Source organism: Hemiscyllium ocellatum, chromosome 23, assembly GCF_020745735.1.
Source record: "Hemiscyllium ocellatum isolate sHemOce1 chromosome 23, sHemOce1.pat.X.cur, whole genome shotgun sequence".
NCBI lineage: Eukaryota > Metazoa > Chordata > Chondrichthyes > Orectolobiformes > Hemiscylliidae > Hemiscyllium > Hemiscyllium ocellatum.
The window spans coordinates 54104508-54127231 of record NC_083423.1 but is presented as its reverse complement, the minus strand read 5'-3'; the positions used below and the strand labels follow the sequence as shown (position 1 = coordinate 54127231).

Here is a 22724-nt window from a genome sequence, read left to right as displayed (position 1 = left end):
GGCCATGGGAAATTGCCCGTAGTGTTAGGTGAAGGGGTAAATGTAGGGGAATGGGTCTGGGTGGGTTGCTCTTTGGAGGGTCGGTGTGGATTGTTGGGCCGAAGGGCCTGTTTCCACACTAAGTAATCTAATCTAATTTAATCTTAAATGGCATAGATAAGTAAATAATAAGTAAACAGTGGCGAAAACAAAAACACAGGTAAAGCACAAACCTGTGAGTTTAGATAAAACATACTTATTAGTAATTTTTAAAAGTATGCTATTAAGTTTAAAGAGTGTAGAACAATAGTAGGAAATAGGAAACTTAGGTCTGCACACAGGAGCTCACAAGGAGTCGACCATATCCGGCGCCATCTTGCATCTACTTACCGCCTGATGACGACTGAGCCACGGGCAAAGTGAGGGAAGGGTGAACAAGATTAGAGGGGCAAATGCATGGCACAAAGACTGGTGGGGGTAAATGGATTCAGGTTTGTGGGTTATTGGTATCAGGACGGGGGGGGGGAGCGGGGATGAGAGCAGGTGGAGGATGTAGCCATGAACCATGCTAGGGTCAGTGTGCTGGGGAAATCTTTACGTAGATTTGTAGATAGGGCAGGCAGGAGGCTGGGGTACACAGCAAGGCAGGCAGCGTCAAGAGGGACAGGCAGGAGGTGGAGGAACACAGCAAGGCAGGGAGTGGAGGAACACAGCAAGGCAGGCAGCATCAGGAGGGACAGGCAGGAGGCTGGGGGAACACAGCAAGGCAGGCAGCATCAGGAGGGACAGGGAAGAGGCTGGGGGGACACAGCGAGGCAGACAGCATCAGGTGGGACTGGCAGGAGGCTGGAGGAACACAGCAACACAGGCAGCATCAGGAGGGACAGGCAGGAGGTGGAGGAACACAGCAAGGCAGGCAGCATCAGGAGGGACAGGCAGGAGGTGGAGGAACACAGCAACGCAGGCAGCATCAGAAGGGACAGGGAGGAGGCTGGAAGAACACAGCAAGCCAGGCAGCATCAGGAGGGATAGGCAGGAGGCTGGGGGAATACAGCAAGGCAGGAGGTGGAGGAACATAGCAAGGCAGGCAGCATCAGGAGGGACAGGCAGGAGGCTGGAGGAACACAGCAAGGCAGGCAGCATCAGGAGGGACAGGCAGGAGGCTGGAGGAACACAGCAAGGCAGGTAGCATCAGGAGGGACAGGCAGGAGGCTGGAGGAACACAGCAAGGCAGGCAGCATCAGGAGGGACAGGCAGGAGGCTGGAAGAACACAGCAAGGCAGGAGGTGGAGGAACATAGCAAGGCAGGCAGCATCAGGAGGGGCAGGCAGGAGGCTGGAGGAACACAGCAAGGCAGGCAGCATCAGGAGGGACAGGCAGGAGGCTGGGGGAACACAGCAAGGCAGGCAGCATCAGGAGGTGGAGAAATTGACGTTTCGGGTTACACCCAAAGTAGCTAATTGGCTGTAAAGCAGTTTGGGACATTTTGATAGGTGGTATCTAAATAAAGGGATTTCTTTAAGATCACTTTTTAACAAACAAACTGATAACATAAGGTCTAGAAGTGAGCCATAATGCCCCATGAGCCTATTCTGCTATTCCATCTGATCACAGCTGAGTGGATTCCTGGCCTTAACACCACTCTCCTGCAACATGCCCCCTCCCTCAATTAGCCCATCACTCCCTCGTCAATCAAAATCAGTCTCACTCTGCATTGAGTTTATTCAATGCTCTTTGGGGAAAAGGATTCCCAAAACCTATAGCCCTCAGAGAGAACAAATTCCTCCTCACCTCCATCTTAAATGGGAGATTGTGTGTTTTCTAACACCCTCCCATCCCCACTTCTAACCCCTTATTTCCACCCCCACACTCTCGGCCCCCGCAACCCCCTCAAATGTTACAATCTTCAAAAAAACCTCAATTTGGTCGAAAGTGAGATCAGTTAAGTTTGCAAATGGAAGTCACACCATCGCACAAATAATTCCAAGGAAACCAATTAGCACAGGGTCAGACCATTTAAAATACCACTTTGACACCCCACCCTGGTCCCTGGCTGACATCGCTGGCTCCGGTTTGTTGGAGGGCTCCAGTGAAGCTCAGCGCCAGATGGAAGAACAGCACCTCACTTTCCGCTTGGCAGCCCAACAGCCTTCTGCACTAAATATCGAGTTCAACAATTTTATGGGTTGAGGCACTTTTTCCCCACATCCTTACCCCAACTCCCACAGGAGAGAGTGAGGACTGCAGATGCTCCACATCAGAGTCAACACTCTTGTCATCACATGGTCTGCTATTACACACACCCCATTATTAGACACTAACAGTCCCCGTTAGCCACTATTTATTCTCCCAGGCTGGTCATTATTTACACATTTGTCTGCCCCAACAATTCTTCTCTTTTTTTAGGCTCTATTTCCACTTATCATTTTCTCCTTATGCCCTCCCCCCACCCCATCTTCTGCAATATATATATATATAAAAAACAACTTTTACCTGGCTGCTATCGGTTCTGAGGCAGGATGACTCGACCCGAAACGTTAACTCTGATTTCTCTCCTCAGATGCTGCCAGACATGCTGAGCTTTTCCAGCAAGTTCTGGTTTTGGTTCACACAATTAGGTGGCACGGTGGCATAATGGTTGGCACTGCTGCCTCACAGCGCCAGAGACCCGGGTTCAATTCCTGCCTCAGGCAACTGTCTATGTGCAGTTTGCACATTCTCCCCGTGGGTTTGCTCCAGTTTCCTCCCGTATGCTAAATTGCCCGTAGTGTTAGGTGAAGGGGCAAATGTAGGGGAACGGGTCTGGGTGGGTTGCTCTTCAGAGGGTTGGTGTGGACTTGTTGGGCCGAAGGGTCTGTTTCCATACTGTAAATAATTCAAAGCCTTCCACTCAAATCAAAATTTTAAGCTGTTTAATGTAGGTTCATGCATCAATTCGCCTTCAGCAAATATATTCGACAAGAAATGTACTGGCAAGCTGTGATCTAAACTCTGGTCTTAGGCTGTACAAATCACCTGATGAAGGAGCGTTGCTCCGAAAGCTAGTGTGCTTCCAATTAAGCCTGTTGGACTATAACCTGGTGTTGTGCGGTTTTTAACTTTGTCCACCCCAGTCCAACACTGGCATCTCCAAATCAGTTTTTACTGGTGACTTTTGTCAGGACAGGTTACTTGCCAGTGGATTGGAAGTGGCAGAGCGCTCACTGTGGTGAACTGAAAAATAATGGGTCGAAGAGTGTGGTGTTGGAAAAACACAGCTGGTCAGGCAGCATCCCAGGAGCAGGAGAGTCGACATTTCGTGCAGAAGCTGCCTGACCTGCTGTGCTTTTCTAGCACCACACTCTTAGACTCTGATCTTCAGTATCTGCAGTCCTCACTTTCACCTGAAAAATAACGAACAGTACAAGAAGCACTTTCATAACAAGTTTGCAAACAGACTCCCATTAAGAGAAACCACAAGGAACAAAGATGTTCCGAGCTGCAACAATCTTGTTGAGATTGCCACTCTTGTCACTGAATGGAAGAAGGGAGCTCTGCATTTGTGAGAGATGGTACTGCTCAGGGCTCGCTCCCTCAGAAACACACAGCTGTCTCTCCATTCTGACAAGATTAATCAGGAAGGGCTTCTGCCCGAAACGTCGATTTAGCCAGCTCCCCAGATGCTGCCTGAGCTGCTGTGCTTTTCCAGCACCACTCTAATCTTGACTCTAATCTCCAGCATCTGCAGTCCTCACTTTCGCCTCCACTCTAACAGTCCTTTCGTAATGTGGGACTGTGTGAGAGCAAGGCAAACCATTGTCCCGTTTCACACAGACCGCTGCCATCTTCTGAAATGCAAAGGGCCTGAGTCATAGCCGCTTTGCTGTCAAACAGTAAGTACCTAAGGCAGGCGGGAGATTAGGAGCTGGCGAGGAGGGGCGTAAAGTGCCAAGTCAATAAGGTGCCAGCTGGCTAGGATGCCAGGTAAGTTGTACAATGTTAGAAAAGGTGGAAGAAATCAGATTCACAGGAATGTAGTGGGGAGGAGAATTCAGGCTGGGTATTTGGAAGGTGCAAGGGAGTGGTGTAGCTGGGAATATGTGATCAGTTTAACAGTTATGCAGGAGCTGGACCAGTTAACAGTAGTAGGCCATTCAACCCCTTCAGGCTGTTCCACCATTCAATGAGAGTGCGACCAGGATGTGGCCTAGCTCCATACACCTGCTTTTGGCCCACATTCCTGCTGAAGGGCTTTTGCCCGAAATGTTGACCCTCCTGCTCCTCAGATGCTGCCTGACCTGCTGTGTTTTTCCAGCACCACGTTTTTCGACTCTGACTCTCCAGCATCTGCAGTCCTCATTTTCTCCATATCCCTAACAGTGTAAGCTTTCCTCAGCATTATTGATTTAATTCCGGACTTTTCTGATTTACTTTCGGAAGGTTCCTGTGGAGTCTTCAATCTCCTTTACAGTTCCTCGGAGTCTGCTACAATGGGGATTCTGCCTGGGTACCTCTCATCTACCTGAGAATAAAGTGATTCCAGCATCGTAGCTACGTCAGATTAACATCCGAGCGGGATAAGATCATGGATCAAACCTTACAGTTGCTGTAACTGACTATGCTAACGCCTGAAACCTTGGTGTACATGGTTCAGTTTCAGGATGTGTGGGCAATACAACATTTTGGGGTATTGTGAATCATCAGCAGCCTTCTGTAGAATGTCAGAAATAGACTGGTTGGTGGCGGATGAAATCCAGTGTAGAGAAATGTCCAGAGATTTGCTGGGAAGACTGTGGAAATACAATAAAAAAAGAGATAAAATTCTAAGGGGATAGGGCAGAGAAGGAGGAACTGGGCAACTATTGATAGAGACAAGTTCAGAGGGCTCTTAATAAAGCATAGGGAACGTTACCTTTATAAGTGCAGGTAGAATATACAAAGGCAAGGAAGTTGTGTCAAACATGTGTTTTTTGGTCTCAGTTGGGAGTATTGCATCCAAATCATTTTAGGATGGATGTGAAGGCATTACAGAGGGTGCACAGAAAATTGAGCAGAATAGAAAAAATAGAACATAGAAAATAGGAGCAGGAGTAGGCCATTCGGCCCTTCCAACCTGCTCCACCATTCGGTATGATCATGGCTGATAATGCAATCTCAGTATCCCATTCCCACCCTCTCCCCATACCCCTTGATTCCTTTCACCTCAAGGGCCATGTCGAGCCCCCTTTTGAATATATCCAATGAACTAGCCCTAACAGCCTCTTGTGGGAGAGAATTCCACAGGTTCACAACTCTCTGAGTGAAGAATTTCTACCTCAGCTCAGTCCTGAATGGCTGTCACCCCTAGTTCTAGACTTCCCCAACATTGGGAACATTTTTTCCCACATCCAACCTGTTCACTCCCATTAGGGTTTTACATGTTTATAAGAGATTCCAACCCCCTCATTCGTCCAGAATCCAAGAAGGCTCACTGAGTAAGGATACTTGCTGCGCATTACTCTTCGCTTGAGGAATCAGTACTTCTTCACGTTGAACAGTTCTTGGAGGAAGCACTGAGACCGGTAAGTACCCAGAATGCAGTTCAGGAAAAGTCTATCAACGTCTAAATGCAGAAGTCACTATTGGCCAAACTGACCAAGTCCAAAAGGACATAGCTGGGGAACTGGGCCTGCAGCAGATGTGGACTAACATTCCTGTTGTAGGTGGATGTGTCCATGAGAGTACTGGCAGGAGAAACCAGACCAGCGCAAAGTCCCACCTTCACACTGAGGAAACCGTCCCTCATGTTGTGTGACATTACTGTGCTATGTAGGGTAGATTCAGAACTGTTCTGGCAACTCAAGACTGGCCATCCATGAGGCGCTGTGGGCCATAAACAGCAGCAGAATTGTACTCCAGCCCAATCTGTAACCTCATGGCCCAGCATATCCCTCACTCAACCATTAGCATCAAGCCAGGGGGTCAACCCTGGTTCAATGGAGAGGGCAGGAGGGCATGTCAGGGGCAGCACCAGACATACCCAAAAATGAGGACTACTTCCATGTCAAACAACATGAGCAGCAAGTGACAGAGCTACGTGAGCTCACAATCAATGGATTAACTTGAAACTCTGCAGTCCAGCCACATCCAGTCGTGAATGGTGGTGGGCAATTAAACAATTTGCTGGAGGAAGAGGCTGTACAAATATCCCCATCCTCAATGATGGAGGAGCCCAGCACCTCAGTGCAAAAGATAAGGCTGAAACATTATAGCAATCCTCAGTCAGAAGTGCTGAATGGATGATCCATCTTGACCTCCTCCAGTGGTCCCCAGATCACAGATAGCAGCCTTCCGTCAATTCGACTGACTCCATGTGACATCAAGAAAAAGTTGGAAATACTGGATACTGCAAAGGCGATGGAACCTGACAATATTTTGATAATAGTACTTAAAACCTATGCTCCAGAGCTTGCCACTGCCCTTGCTAAGCTGGTCCAGAGCAATTACAATATTGGCATCTATCCAACAATGTGGAAATTTGCCCATTATTTCCTGTACATAAAAGGCAGGACAAATCTAATCTGGTTAATTAGCACCCCGTCAGTGTACTGTTGATCCTCAGTAACTTGATCGAAGGAGTCATCAACAGTGCTAACAAGCAGCACCCGCTTAGCAATAACCTGCTCAGTGATGCCCAGTTTGGGTTCTGCCAGGGCCACTCATTACAGCCTTGGTTCAAACATGGACAAAAAGAGCTGAATTCCAGAGGGGAGGTGGGTGAGAGAGAGCCCTTGACATCAAGACCACATTTGACTCAGTGTGGCATCACGCAGCCCTGGCAAAACTGGAAACAATAGGTATCAGGGGTAAACTCTCCACTGGTTGGAGTCATACCTGACACATTGGAAGAACCCCTATTGGAGGTCAGTCATCTCAGCTCTAGCATATCTCTGCAGGAGTTCCTCAGGATATGGTCCGAGGCCAAACCAGCTTCAGATGCTTCATCAATGACCTTCCCTCAATCATAAGGTCAGAAGTGGGCATGATGAAGTGCAGACGTGCCACTCCTCAGATAATGAAGAAGCCAATGTCTCTATGCAGCAGGTCTTGGACAATACCAGGTTTGGGCTATAAAATGGCAAATACAATTTATCCTTCTTAAATGTCAGGTAATGAATATCTCCCATAAGAGAGAATCTAACCATTGCCTTTGACATTACCATCACTGAATCGCTCCATGATCAATATTGATAGAGTGAGCATTGAGCTGGATCTGAACTGAATTAGTCACATAACTGACCAGGTTAGAGGCTAGGAAGCCTGTAATGAGTAACTCATCTTCTGATCCGCATTAACAACGTTCAAGTCAGGAATGTGAAGGAATGCTCCCCATGAGTCTAAATAAGTGCAACTCCAACAACACTCAAGAAACTCAACACCATTCTGGATAAAGCTGCCTGCTGGACTGGCACCCCACCAACCACCTTCAACATTCACTCCCTCCACCCCAACCCCTCATTAGCAGCAGAGAGTACCAGCTGCACGATGCACTGCAGTCACTCTTCAAAACTCCTTTGACAGCACTTTCTATTTCCATGTCCACTTCCATCTAGAAGGACAAACGGCAGCATTTACACAGGATACCAATGTCTGCAAGATCCTCTCCAAGGCACACACCTTTCTGACTTGGAAATATATTGTTGTTCCTCCATTGTCACTGGGTCAAAATCCTGGAACACCAGCATTCTGGGCGTATCTAGACTGCAGCAGTTCAAGAAGGCAGCTCACCACTGGTTTCTCAAGGACAACTAGGGATGGACAATAAATGCTGGGCTAGACAGTGGCACCACATCCTTTGAAGACATTCTGAAAACACATTATGCTGTGTGTGAATTGACTACTGTGTTCTCTACATGAAAACATTAATAGTCACTGTGTATATTCAAGACAGGGATGTTTAGATACGAATCTCATTAATGGATGTGAGGATAGTGTGGTAAAAACAATGTGGTAAAAACAATGACTGCAGATGCTGGAAACCAGATTCTGGATGAGTGGTGCTGGAAGAGCACAGCAGTTCAGGCAGCATCCAAAGTGCAGCGAAATCGACGTTTCCTGATGAAGGGCTTTTGCCCGAAACGTCGATGCCGCTGCACTTTGGATGCTGCCTGAACTGCTGTGCTCTTCCAGCACCACTCATCCAGTATGAGGATAGTGTGGCTATATGGCATTGTTGTAGATAATCAGTCCTGATCTAGAAGGGTGCAGCATGCTTGAGGGGCTGAATGGCTTAGTCCTACACTTCAAAATTAGTTAATTTGGTTAGAATGTGGTTTGGGACATCTTGAAGTCACGAAACACTATCTAAACACATCTTTATTTCTGTTACAATATATCAGAGCTTTGGCACTTGGACAATCAAATAGCATTTTAATTAAAGATTATTCAGGAAGTGTGACTGGAATTTCTTTACAGTTCAGATTTGATAAACAATGTTGATCATGTTTGTGGAAACTGTAATTCGGTGACCTTGATTATTATTTCACACTGCTCTATTCATGCTCTGAATTTTATCTCTGACCTCATTTAAACTGAACACAAGATTACATTCTCAAGGAGGATTTGTAATGATGTTCCCAGAAAGTTGTTACAGTGCAATAAGAGACCATTGGGCCCATTCTGTCTGGATTAGCTCTCCGAATGAGCCACTGCTCCCCATCTTTAAGGGAAGACAACCCTATAACTCAGGTCCCATCACTACAGTAACCCCTCTCTCCAAACTGTCCACTAATCTCTAATCAATCCCGACCTGATACTCACTGTCAACCACTTCCTCAGCCCAAACCCATCCTCATCCTGAACTTAAATCTCATCGCAAAATTATCACCAGCTTAAACCGACCCAGCCTCACTCTGACTCCAAACAGACCCACATCCTAAAGTAACTACACATCTCGGAGTTACTGCCCTCCCCAAACTAACCAGAGTGATGTCTCACCCCAGAATATTCCCACACCCCAACCCTAACCCATCAACCAAACTCCTACCTCTCAGTCCAAATGGACACTAATGTGTCATCACCCCATTCGGACCCATTACCCCAAACATGCACCCTCGCCCCAACCTGATTGCTTACCAACAAACTGAACGGTCATCCTGGATTTCCAATCACAGTGACCCCTCCCTCACCCATACGACTGAAGCCTCAGTCTAATTTGACAGCTCACGCAAACTGACCATTCACCCCCCAGCTGGTCCCTCAGCCCAAACTGACACTTCAATTCTATTCAGATTCCTGACGCTGATCTCACTCACCACTGAAGAAATATTCTATCATCCATAATCAACCCACAACACACAGAGAGAGCACGGACTTTCCCTGAACCCCTGCACTCCTCCATCTCTGCCATCCTGTCCCACTGTACCATCAGGCACCCCACAGGATCAGACTTTCCCTGAGCCCCTGCACTCCTCCATCTCTGCCATCCTGTCCATCAGACACCCCCATGATTATGAATTAAACCAAACAGCAGTGAGCAGAGTGCATATTGAAGGATCGTGAGATTAAGTGTCACATCGGTGAGAGGGGAGAACAATAGACCAGAGATCGGGCTGACTGGTTTCGCGGCTGACCCTCTCAAGCACTTGGTGCCAGCCTCTTCCCAATCTTCCCTCACGAGGCTGACCCTCCCTCCTCAATGACTCCTTGAATGGGTTCAGAAATGATTTACAAGGATGTTGCCAGGGTTGGAGGATCTGAGCTATAGGGAGAGGCTGAACAGGCTGGGGCTGTTTTCCCTGGAGGGTCGAAGGCTGAGGGGTGACCTTATAGAGGTTTATAAAATCATGAGGGTCATGGATAGGGTAAATAGACCAAGTCATTTCCCTGGGGTGGGGGAGTCCAGAACTAGAGGGCATAAGTTAAGGGTGACAGGGGAAAGATATAAAAGAGACCTAAGGGACAACTTTTTTACACGGAGGGTGGTACATGTATGGAATGAGCTGCCAGAGGAAGGGGTGGAGGCTGGTAATTTTGCAACATTTAAGAGGCATTTGGATGGGTATATGAATAGGAAGGGTTTAGAGGGATATGGGCCGGGTGCTGGCAGGTGGGACTAGATTGGGTTGGGATATCTGGTCGGCATGGATGGGTTGGACCGATGGGTTGTACATCTCTATGACTCTATGACTCCCAGCTTTTCACTTTCAGAACTGCTGTTGGCTGTGCTCCCCTTCAACATTGGTCAATGAAGTTAACCACTGACTGATGGCCCATGGGATACTGGGATCCAAGTCTCGATGGTTCCTAGTGACTCCGGAGTCTGTGGGAAGGCTGGGAAGCAGACTCTCTCTCCGACAATGTACAGATCCCCAAAATGGGTGCGTGGACCTCCGAGTGGGGGTCATGAGATGAACACTTGAACTCTGAAGGGTGCAATAGCTGCCATGAAATTCTGAGTAAACCCAGCTGTACCCCAGTTCAAATAGGCCCCCTACTCTCTCAGTCCTCCACTCCCTGCTCGCTCAGTTCCCATGGGTACTCGGGGGCGGGGGGGGGGGGTTGAATGAATTTTTTTCAAGCCTTGCAATGGGCTGAGGCTGGGAAACACAGTCTGCAAAGCACGGTTATGTCCAGAAGGCCAGTGGTGAAGGATAGAACTAGATCCAAACTTTGCGCATTTTTGAAACTTTTATTTACAAACGTCCACTCTACAAAACATACATCTCCAAACTCAAAAGAAATCCCCCACTGTTTCTGTCTGGGTCTATTCAAAGGGGCTTAAGTGAGTTGCCAGATAATGTCCACCACATGCATTCAATGTAACACATTTGGTCTAAACATAATAACCAGGAGGATTTCCAGGGAGCAGGATTGAGGAGGGGGATGTTGGTCATGGGGGGTCTCAATGTTGGGAGGGTTTCAGGATTCAGGAGGAGTAGAAAAGGACATTGAGCCATAGAATCATAGAGACGTACAGCACGGAAACAGACCCTTCGGTCCAACTTGTCCATGCTGACCAGATAATCTAGTTCCATTTGCCAGCATTTGGCCTATAAACTTTCCATTCATATACCCATCTAGATGCTTTTTAAATGTTGCAATTGTACCAGCCTCCACCACTTCCTGTGGCAGCTCGTTCCATACATATACCACCCTCTGTGTGAAAAAGTTGCCCCTTAGGTCCCTGTTATATCTTTTCCCCCTCACCTTAAACCTAGGCCCTTCAGTTTTGGCTGGAGGAAAGACTTTGGCTATGCATGTCCCTCATGATTTTATAAACCCTTATAAGGTCACCCCTCAGCCTTTCCCTGTAGTTCAAACCCTCCATCCCCGGCAACATCCTTGTCAATCTTTTCTGAACCCTTTCAAGTTTGACAACAACATTCCTACAGCAGGGAGACCAGAACTGCACACAGTATTCCAAAAAAATGGATGTAGATGGAGAAGGGGTTTCAGAGGAGAAAGGATGTGGTGTGGCTGGTGGTGAGTGAGAAGGGTGTGGCCACACAGGCTGATGGTCAGACTGAGGAAACCACAGCCCAAACTCTCAGCTGCTTCAGTGCCTGACAGACCACAATTTCTAACCAACATCCTGCCTCATAGTCTCAGCCCTAGCTCAATGGCGGTTCCCTGCCCTTTGACCCAGAGGTTGTGAGTATCCACACACCTCAGAGATTGGAGTGAAAGGGTCGAGGGAATGCTGCAATATTATAGCTAACAAGGATCTGTCTGACTTGGGAGATTGCTGTACAGATTCCATGCCACGATTTGGAAAAGTAGCGAGGGATTTTGGCCGAGAGTCCTGCTCAATATTTCTCACCCAATCATGGGCATGTGAGGGAGCTTGCAGAGTATAAATTAGTTGCTGCACTTTGTAGATATTCACTATCTGTTAAGCACTATGGGACATCTGGAGGATGTGAAAGGTTCTCTATCAACTCAAGCCTTTCCTTCTTCTGCTATGTCCCCATTTCCAGCCATGTTCGTCAATGTCCGTGAAATCTTCAGTAGATTGGCCCATTTGGCTTCAGTCACACGTGCGACCCATACCTACACTGACCACCGGGAGGCGCACATGAGGGGTAGGGTCAGTGGACAGAAACCTGGACCAGCAAAGGATATCAGCTGCAGGGAAAAAGGAGAGCGAGAACGCGAGGGACAGAGGGGAAGGGAGGGTGAGAATGTGAGGGAAGGAGAGGAAAAGGGGAGTTAGAACATAGGGATGGAGGGGAAGGGAGAGTGAGAACATGAGGGAAGGAGAGAAAAGGGAGAGTGAGAACGTGAGGGAAGGAGAGAAAAGGGAGTGTGAGAACGTGAGGGACAGAGGGGAAAGGGAGAGTGAGAACGTGAGGGAAAGAGGGAAAAGAAAGAGTGAGAATGTGAGGGAAGGAGGGGTGGGGGGGAGTGGGAATGTGAGGAACAGACGAGAAAGGGAGAGTGAGAACGTGAGGGACGGACGGGAAAGGGAAAATGAGAACGTGAGGGACAGATGGGAAAGGGAGAGTGTGTGAATGTGAGGGAAGGAGTAGAAGGGAGAGAGAGAATGTGAGTGAAGGAGGAAAGGGAGAGTGAGAACGTAAGGGAAGGAGGGAAAGGGAGAGTGAGAACCTGAGGGACAGAGGGGAAGGGGAGAGCAAGAATCAAAGGAAAGGGAGAATGAATGTTTATAACTTCCCTTTAATGTGATGGTGTATCGGATTGTCACTGGGTTAATAATCCAAAGCCCCAGGCCAATGCTGTGGGAACATGGGCTCGAATCCCACCACAGCAGACGGTGAAGTTTGAATTCAGTGGAATGAAGAAGAATGAGCTAATAGGGAGCATGATGATTATTGTAAATAAAAACACCTAGTTCAGCAATGCCTTTCAGGAAGGGCATCTATCTTCCTTACCTGGTCTTGTCTGATGCACACATGATTCCCGGCCCACAGTAATGCGATTGACTCTGAAATGCTAGTCACTCAGACCAAACAGTAATTCAGGATAGGCAATAAATGCTGACCCAGCCAGCACCACCCACATCCAAAATACAAAGGAGAAAGAAACCACAAGCACTGGTGACTGGCTCATTAATCAACAGGCCCATATCAAACACAGGAAAAGTCATTCGAACATCATACATGATCAATCATTCCATGATGGTGTTTAATGGGGACCTGCCCAACATTCCTCAGCTTCTCCACTCTCTTACTCCTTATCTCAGCCAGGTCACAGGGAGTAGGTGGAAACAAGCGCCAGGTTCCAATCCCAGAATGGGAAAGACAGCTCCCACCCATCCATGCATGACTCCATAATCAATTAACAGCCTCTTACCTATGGCTTGAGCTAGGGCAATGACGACCTCTTGGCAGGTCGTGACCTCCGTCACCCCACACACGATACGCTGGACTCCATCCACCCATACCTTCAGCTCCATTGTACACCATCAGCTCATCGTCGCTGCCCAGGGACCGTGGAGTTGGCAGACTGGCGCTCACCTGTTGGAAAACACCGGTTATTAAATACTTCTTTATTGACTGTATAGATTAGCGATCAGAACTCTGAACACAGGAATGGGGGCAGCTGCTGTCCATGAAGGATAAACGGTACTCAGGTAGATACAATCCAAATCTGAAAAAAAAAAGCTGGAATGATTGATCATGTATGATGTTCGAATGACTTTTCCTGTGTTTGATATGGGCCTGTTGATTAATGAGCTCCTTTAAAGCTGCTGTCATCGCCACTCTCTGGAGAAAACAAAACCTTGACTGCAGCGTCTTGACACCTCCTCCTCCTCTCCAACCCCTTTGAGAACACTGACACTTCTTCAGTTTGTTCCCAAGTCTCCCAGAATATCATGTGAGAGTCTCTCTGAATGGGTTTCAGTCCTGCCACATTACTGAGGCTGTGCTTATCAGAATCACAACTGACATCCTCTGACTGTGATAAACTCTCCCTTCTTGTCCTTATCGAGCAGGTCACTAGCCTGGGACACAGCGACCACACTATCCTCCTCCCAGGCCCTCTTCAACTGGGCAACAGTGCTGTCACCGGCTTCCATTTTTATCCATCTCACCACAGGCACAGTATCGTGTCCAATGGCTCATCTTCCTGCTCCCGCTCCATACTCTGGTGTCTTCTTCCAAGGATCTATTCCGTAGCCCCTCCTATTTTTCACCTACCAACTGTCACTTGGCAACATCAACCAATAGCACACCATTAGTTTTTTACACTTACCCTGACAACGCCCCACCGCCTCTCCTGCACCTTCCACTGCTACTCAATTGTCAGACTGCTTATCTGGCATCCTGTGTTGGACAAGCAGAAATATCACAGAACGCAGAACAGTTCAGGCCCTTCAGCCCCTTGATGCTGTGCTGACCTTTTATCCTACTCCAAAATCGAACTAACCTACATCCCCTTCATTGCACTAACTTCCGTGTCCCTAATGTCTCTGACTCTACTACCACCGCTGGCAGTGCATTCCACACACCCACCTCGCTCTGTGTAAAGAAATATATCCTTCCATAAAATCTGGGGAAGAGTAAACCCCATTGTTTTTGGTCCTCACTCTGAAGTCCGTGACAACAGCCCGAGATGAAATCCATTAGTTTGCATTTGAACTTGCTCACATTCACATCATGACTACCCTAACGCAAAGAACCCTAACTCCATCTCTGTAACATTGCCTGATGTCAACCCTTAACTTAGGGCGGCACGGTGGCACAGTGGTTAGCACTGCTGCCTCACGGTGCCAGAGACCTGGGTTCAATTCCCGACTCACGCAACTGTCTGTGTGGAGTTTGCACGTTCTCCCTGTGTCTGTGTGGGTTTCCTCTGTGTACTCTGGTTTCCTCCCACAGTCCAAAGATGTGCAGGTCAGGTGAATTGGCCATGCTAGATTGCCCATAGTGTTAGGTGTAGGAGTCTGGGTGGGTTGCTCTTCAGAGGGTCAGTGTGGATTTGTTGGGCCGAAGGGCCTGTTTCCACACTGTAAGTAATCTAATCAAAAAAACTCATCTGCAGCTAAAGCTGATTTGTATTTCAGGTTACCGGAAGGCTAGGTTTCTTTGTAATTCACTCCTGGGATGTGGGTGCCGCTGGCTAGACCAGCATACTGCCTCTACCCAGTTGCCCCTTTGAGAAAGTGTGGGGGGAGCTGCCTTTCTTGCAGTCCGTTTCAGCACACTGACGCTGGTCTCTTGCGCTCTACCCCTGTCAACTGGTGGAAATCCAAAACTCTGCTGCTCCTGCCTTCATTCACAACAAAGTCTGCTCCCTGTCAAGCAAGCTGTTGATTCTAAAACTCTCAACCTTGGTTTCAAATCCCTTCACGGCCTTGCCCCATTCAAAAGATGGGTGACTCGGTGACTCGGTGGCTCAGTGGTTAGCACTGCTACTCCAAGAGCCAGGGACGCGGGTTCAATTCCTGCCCTCGGGTGGAGTTTGCACATTCTGGATGTGCAGGTTAGGTGAATTGGCCGTGTTAAGTTGCCCATAGTGATAGGTGCATTAGTCAGAGGGAGATGGATCTGGGAGGGTTACTCTTCAGAGGGTCAGTGTGGACTTGTTGGGCCGAAGGGCCTGTTTCCATACTGTAGGGAAAATAATCTAAAACCTCCTTCCTTTTCCAAAATCCTCTGAGATATCGACACTCTTCCAAAAATTGTCCAGCCCCAATTTTAATCGCTCCAGTGGGTGGGCAGCTGTATCTTCAGTTACCTAACTCTGGAACTCCCTCGTCACACAGCTCTACCTCACTTCCATCTTTAAAGCCTACTCCCCTGGTCAAATGGTCAGCCAGGTGACTCCAAATCTTCTACTTTGCTTCCTCGTGCTTCTATGAAGTGCTTTAGAAGGTTTGATTATATTTAAGGTGTCACCGAAATATAAGTTGTTGTTGCTTTTGAATGGAGATTATCGATTGTCTCGCTCTACGTCATTGCTGGGTCGATAATTGAAAACTTCTGCCCTGTAAGAAAGCCCTTCTTTGAATACTGCCTTTTATTGCCACCTGAGGGGGCAGAAAGGGGGCTTTGTTTAATGTCTCCGTGAAATACTGCACCCCCTGACAGAACAGCACTCCCTTTGGAGGGTCAGCCTGGATTCCAGGCTCAAGTGTCTGGAGTGGGGCTTGAACTCTTAAACTCCTGCCTTGGGAGAGGAGAGGGGGTGAAGACTGCTCAACATTGAGCCAGGCTGACTGTAATTCTTTGGCTCTATAGTAACCAGCACAGTGTGCAATAGAATCACAGAATCCCGCCTGGCCATTCAGCCCATCTCTCTGAACAGCATCCCACCTCAACCCTATCGCTGTAATCGAGCATTTCCCATTGCTCGTTCTCCTAGCCTACACATCCCTGTACACTAGGGGGCAATTCAGCAAAGCCAATCCACCTAACCTGCACGTCTTTGTGCAGACACGGGGAGAATGTGCAAAGTCCACACAGACAGTTCACCCAAGGGTGGATTTGAACCCGGGTCCCTGGCACTGTGAGGCAGCAGTTCTAACCACTGAGCCACCGTGCTGCCCAGATAGGGGCATATACACGAAATGAAATACAACTACCACCCTGATTGAAAGAGCAGGAATACTAATAGGGAATGGAGGGACCACAGAGCGTTTCAGATCAAGTTCTTGCGAATACCTTTCTTCCTAATTCAGTCTCAGGTTAGCCTTTCTACAGCTCCTGGGAAACCAATTCCAGGCCTTAAAGGGGCCTCCTCCTTTGTGGTCTTAAAACTCAAATTGACAACGTGTAAATAGCTGACTGCAAATCCGTGTCCCAGTAGCCTGCTGGAAACCAACAGCTGGAGTGTTAACGCTTTCTTGGAATGGGGTTTTTGAAATGGCGGGGGACAGCAACCAAAATGGGGTTCACAAGTCGGAATTCTGGGATTGTGGGCTCTGAGATACCTAGGGCCATGGTGAAGCTTTGACTATTTCTGTACTCCTGATCCAACAGACGCTCCCCAATACACACTCCAGGACACCCCTGCCCCCCTTTATGACATCCCCTTCCAAACACATGACCACTTCCATCTAGAAGCACAAGGACAGCAGATACATAGGAGCACTGCCAAACCCCTCTAAGCTACTCACTATCCTGACTTGGAAATATACCGCCATTCCTTCACTGTCACTGGGTCAAAATCCTGGAATTCTCTCCCTTAAGGAGTTGTGGGTCAACCTACAGCACATGGACTCCAAAAAGGCAACTTGCCACCACCTTCTCAAGGGGCAACTAGGGACGAGCAATAAATGCTGGCCCAGACAGCCATGACCAAGTCCCATGAAAAGAACAATTAGTAAGATCACGCACATTACTGGTGATTCATTGCAGGTTTTCATCTTGGAAAGGGACGACACACATGAAACATGCTGAAGTTTTAAAATTCCTTTCCATGGAATTCAGGGACTCGATATATTTCAATTAAAATGGTGGTAACACAATTCTGAACAAAAGGGCAGCGGTCAGCACTAATTAACAGTGAACCATCAAGCCAATTTCAACTGTTGCTTGCAACTTAATAACAGGTCTCATCCATCAACTCGGCTTAAGCTCTCGTTCCCAGGACCAACTGCTAGTTATACCAACAGTTAATTTCAAGGCGGACATTCGTGGAGTGACATTAATTAACAGGAAGGTGGGGGTATGCTGAGGGCTGCACTGTTTTTGAAGCAAATTCAATTTTACTTGGAATCCCCCGGTCAGCAAAACCAACAGCTACGTCAACATGGCTGAGAGAGAGAGAAAGTGAACTGTCAGGTACTAACATCACAGAGAAGATACATCCCTTCAGTTAAGGGACAGATTTGAAATTGCTTCAAGATGCTTTAAGAACAAGGTGGAGGGACTGCGAGAAAAATCAGGCTCTGAGGAATTGATGGAAACCTGGAAATACAATAAACGGATCGATCAGGGATGGGGATTAGCTTTCTATAAAAAAAACTTAGCATGGTCAGCATATCAAGACAGCTGTTCCAGCAGTTTTAAAAGGCACCTAAATGCCTCAGGCCTTGACCCTTCACTTTCCATTCGCAAAAAAGCACAGTTAAATGTCTCCCCACTAAAAAGATGCTTTCAAACCTTACACTGCGTGCACTTGTGTAAATGGCTTCAAGTGGTGAAAAGGTAGCCCTGAAAGTTCAGAAACTTTACAATGGAGGATGTGGAATAAAGAAAGAGGTGAGATCCCACTTGGGAACATCGAGGAGATGATGGGCTCTGAGGAGACTGGCTCTTCGGACAGAACTAGACAGGGTAAATGCAAGAAAGATGTTCCCGATGACCAGGCAGTCCAGAACCTACAGTCTAAGGACATGGGTTAGACCATTTCAGACTGAGATGAAGAGAAATGTCTTCACCCAGACAGTGGTGAGTCTGTGGGATTCTCTGTCATTGAAAGCAGTTGAGGCCAAAACATTGAACATCTTCAAGAAGGAGGTGAATATAGGTCTCAAGGACAGAGGGAGAAAATGTGAACAGTTGGGTGAACAACCTTGAGGGCAGCACAGTGGCTCTGTGGTTAGCACTGCTACCTAACAGCGATAGGACCTGGGTTCGATTCCAGGTTACGCTGTGTGGAGTTTGCACACTCTCTCTGTGCGGGTTTCCTCCGGGTGCTCCGGTTTCCTCCTACAGTCCAAAGATGTGGAGGTTAGGTGGGTTGGCCATGCTAAACTGCCCATAGTGTTCAGGGTTGTGCAGGCACGACGGGTTAGCCATGGGAAATGCAGGGTGATAGGGCTGGGGGTCTGGTGTGACCTTGATGGGATGAATGGTCTGCTTCCACACTGGAGGCATTCTGTATTAGTACTGAATGGCAGAGCAGCCTTGAATACTGAATGGCCTGCTCCTAGTTTCTATGTTAATCCCGTCACTTGCCTGAGGTTGTATTATCTCCATGCGAGAGTACTATAATTTCTCTGCTACAAAATCATAAACAAATTGTACAAATAATAAACCAACATTGAGCAATGTCCAATCCCCAAAGGGATACAGTATTGAGAGCCCCATCCCATGCCCTTCCCCCACAATATATATATACCTTGAGCCAGTTGAAATATTAACAAAATTTGAGATACTGGTTGGCCATCCTCCACAGATAGATACTAAAATACTCCAAAGATTCAGACAGAAGACAGAAAAGAAAGTCTACAGATGACGTTAAACTCTGGACAGAAGATAGCTTGCTGTTGACAGCACGTTATGCAACACTCTGTACTTGGCCTCACAAGATCACTTTGTACTGTGCTGGAAAAGAACACATTCAGACAGGAAGGGGAAACTACAGACACGATCCCCTCATTGTTGGATTCTTATAGACATACAGCGGTTTGGAACAAGCTGCGAGGGTCAGCTGAAAGGGTAAAATGAAACAGGATTTAATGTATGTTTGTACAATGATGCCTCAATATGGGCTGAATGAGTTTTTATTTAAAAAGGTTCGGCATTCACATGGTCAACAGACACTCTTTATCATTGGCACTAAGGACTGGAAAATTGCTACTAAATTACCTACTAATGCACACAACATGTGTGTCCGACATTTCTTGGCAGCTTCACCTTCAAAACAACAGCAGATACCAGGTTCAAACTCTTCAGACCTTACATATTTTCAAATCAAGAAATAAAATCTGGATTCAGTTTGGGGAGAGGAAACTCAGCATTAATGTTCTGACAAGCTGATTGGGGACCCAGCTAACAGAAAGCACAGTGACTGAACATAACTGAACAGGGACTGAATAACAGGTCTAATCTACCAACTGGACCTTCTGATGTTAACAAATCAAAGAAGTAAAGCTTTACTTTTTATTTGACTTATTAAAAAAATCAGCAGAGATTAAACAGCAGTCACTAGATTTAACACACTGGTTAAGACATTATCAAGTCTAGTTACCTACCAGGAATACAGTTCAGCTACAACTGAGTGGCAGCAAAGAGGCTGCAGCAGGATAACTGTGGGGAATTCAGCTCTCTGGAGTTAAGCATTCCATTGTCTGGATTTTCTGTGCTAGCTTCTGCTTTACTCGGTCTCCGTATCCCTTAGGGCGATATGTCCTTCACACTGCACTGAACTGAACTAACTCAAACATCAGTGGGTGGGGTAGAGAGAGGGGTGGGAAACTAAACATTCTGGTGTGGTCAGTGAAAACTACATTTTTAAAGATAGGAAGAGAAACCCTACCTTGTGGGGCTTGGCAGAAACCAGCCCTCTGACTGCATCACTCTCCGGCTTCCTCCCTCCCCCTCTTCACCGTCCAGGATTTTGTTTTGTTGGTAACAGGAACGTGCAAGTTAAGAACTTCAAGTTACTGAAATCCAGGGCCAGGTTACTTAGCGAGCGCATTTGCTGTGTTTCAGAAGAGCTGACATCAGCTGGTTAAGGGATAACTGATCCTGCTCGTATGTTAATAGTGTCAAGAGCACAGCTTGATAGATGTAGCCAAGCTCCAAGCCAAATAAAGTTAGCTTCCTGTGGCTCTCACAAATATGACAACTCTTAAAAGGGGTTCTCTCTTCTCTCCTGTCTGCAAGTTCCTATAGGTCCTGACATCAGTAAACATGCTTAAAGGATCATTCTTTATCCCCACCCCCCCGCTGTTTTCAAATGTTATTCCCAATAGATGGGACAACTTTTAATGCCTCTTTATTTTGAATAAAAACTCAATTTTCTTTTGAATGGACTAGCGTGGGATGGGAAGGGGGGTGCCCGTGGGAAAAGGACTAAACAATGCACAAAGACCTGCTGGATCCGAGAGTAAGACTGACCAGTTCCTGGCATGTAAATGTTTACGCAGTGAGACAGTACTATAGATCTTAAAAGGGGCCCTCACAGGGAGTACAATACTCTGCTCCTTAAAGCGGTCTGCTCCCTAATCACATTGGAAACATATTGACTGTCTCTTGTACCACAGCACCCAAATCCTCAGCAAATCAAATCCACCTTTCCTATAGGTACGAAACATAATCCCTTCTCAACCTTTTGTTTCAAAATAAACAGAAGCAATGATTAACGTTCTTTCATTGAAAGTGGCAGTCTGCGATGAACACTGTATTAAGCCTACAGCCCTCCTCCCCGCCTTCCACCCCCCGACATCCTCTTATTTACTGGACAAAAGGAGCCAGGTCTCTCGCAAGACACTAACCAGGCTGCAATCATTTAAAAGGCACAGGGGGATCCCACTGCGAAAACTAATTCAAGCTGGGTCACTTAGAGTGCATGCTAATTATTGGAAATTCTAACAATTCAGACACTATGGTGACCAACCCTCCCATAGATTAGATTACTTACAGTGTGGAAACAGGCCCTTCAGCCCAACAAGTCCATACCAACCCACCCATACCCCTACATTTACCTCTTACCTAACACCACGGGCAATTTAGCATGGCCAATTCACCTGACCCGCACATCTTTGGACTGTGGGAGGAAACCCACACAGACATGGTGAGAACATGCAAACTCCACACAGTCAGTTGCCTGGGTCAGGAATTGAACCCAGGTCTCAGGCGCTGTGAGGCAGCAGTGCTAACCACTGTGCCACCGTGCCGCCCACAAGGGTCTGTCCCTTATGGCTTTAATAGGCAGGTTTTTATTGGGTACCCTAGGACAGTTGGTCAGCGACTGAGCCAGGGACCCACCTCTTCCCTCTGCCTTTGTTTTATTTTTGCAAACATGATGGGGGTGGGGAGTCACAGAGCCTTCAGCCCAACTCATCCACACAAACCAAGTTTCCTAAACTGAAATAGTCATAGTTTCAAATGTTTGGCCAATATCCCTGTGAACCTTGTACCTATCCAAATGTCTTTTCATAGATTCCCCACAGTGGGGAAACAGTCCATTTGGCTCAACAAGTCCACACCAGCCATCTCAAGAGTAACCCATCCACACCCATTCCCCTACCCTATATTTGCCCCTGACTAATGCACCAAGCCTACACATCACTGGACATACGCGCAATTTGGCATGGCCAATTCACCTGACCTGCACATCTTTGGACTGTCATTAAAAACGCATCGGGTTCATTATGCCCTTTAGGGATAGAAATCTGTTGTCTTGACTACATGTCTGGTCTGGTCTACATGTGGGAGGAAACTGGCGCACCCGGAGGAAACCCACACAGACATGTACAAAAAGACAGTCACCCAAGGCTGGAATCGAACCCGGGTCCCTGGCGCTGGGAATAGCAGTGCTAACCACTGAGCTACTGAGTCACCCATCTTTTAAATGTTGTAATTGAACCTAACTCCACCACTTTCTCTGACAATTCATTCCGTACACACACCGTCCTTTCTCTGAAAAAATTGCCCCTCTGACCCCTTTTAAATCCAGTTTTGGACTCCCCTATGCTGGGGAAAAAACGTTGGCTATCCACCCTGTCCATGCCCCTCATGATTTCATAAACCTCTATAAGTTCTCCCTCTCAGCCTCCTACGCTCCGGGGGGGAAAAAAAATCTCCCAGCCTGCTCAGCCTCTCGTTACAACACAAACCCTCCAGTCTTAACTACATCCTTGTTAATCATTTTTGCACCCTTTCCAGTTAAATAATATCCTTCTTATAGCCGGGCAAACAAAACATATGGCAATATTAACGCAGGTTAAAGGAAAAGAGAGGTGAGTTGTTTGTAGAATTAAACCACTGGCTATACACTTGGAGAGTGGGTGGCTATGAACTGATTGTCAATTGTCATTAAAAACGCACTGGGTTCACTTATACCCTTTAGGGCTAGAAATCTGTTGTCTTGACTACATATCTGGGTCTGGTCTAGTCTACATGTGAACTGCATACCCATAGTATAAA

The 22724-nt window shown here is 47.2% G+C and overlaps 1 protein-coding gene across 5 annotated transcripts in view; it reads right to left on the bottom strand.

Moving 5' to 3' along the window:
• rassf8b (Ras association domain family member 8b) overlaps positions 1-22724 on the bottom strand; it is a 178430-nt gene that overhangs the window by 13460 nt on the left and 142246 nt on the right. For 3 of the 5 annotated variants that reach the window (XM_060843017.1, XM_060843018.1, XM_060843019.1), the window contains one exon: positions 13252-13415. In XM_060843017.1, coding sequence (XP_060699000.1) covers positions 13252-13354 — 103 coding nt within the window. In that variant the 5' untranslated portion in view covers positions 13355-13415. Of the gene's footprint in view, positions 1-13251; positions 13416-19825; positions 20015-20109; positions 20635-22724 lie in introns of those variants that run through there. The other 2 variants (XM_060843014.1, XM_060843015.1) reach the window with 2 other exon arrangements.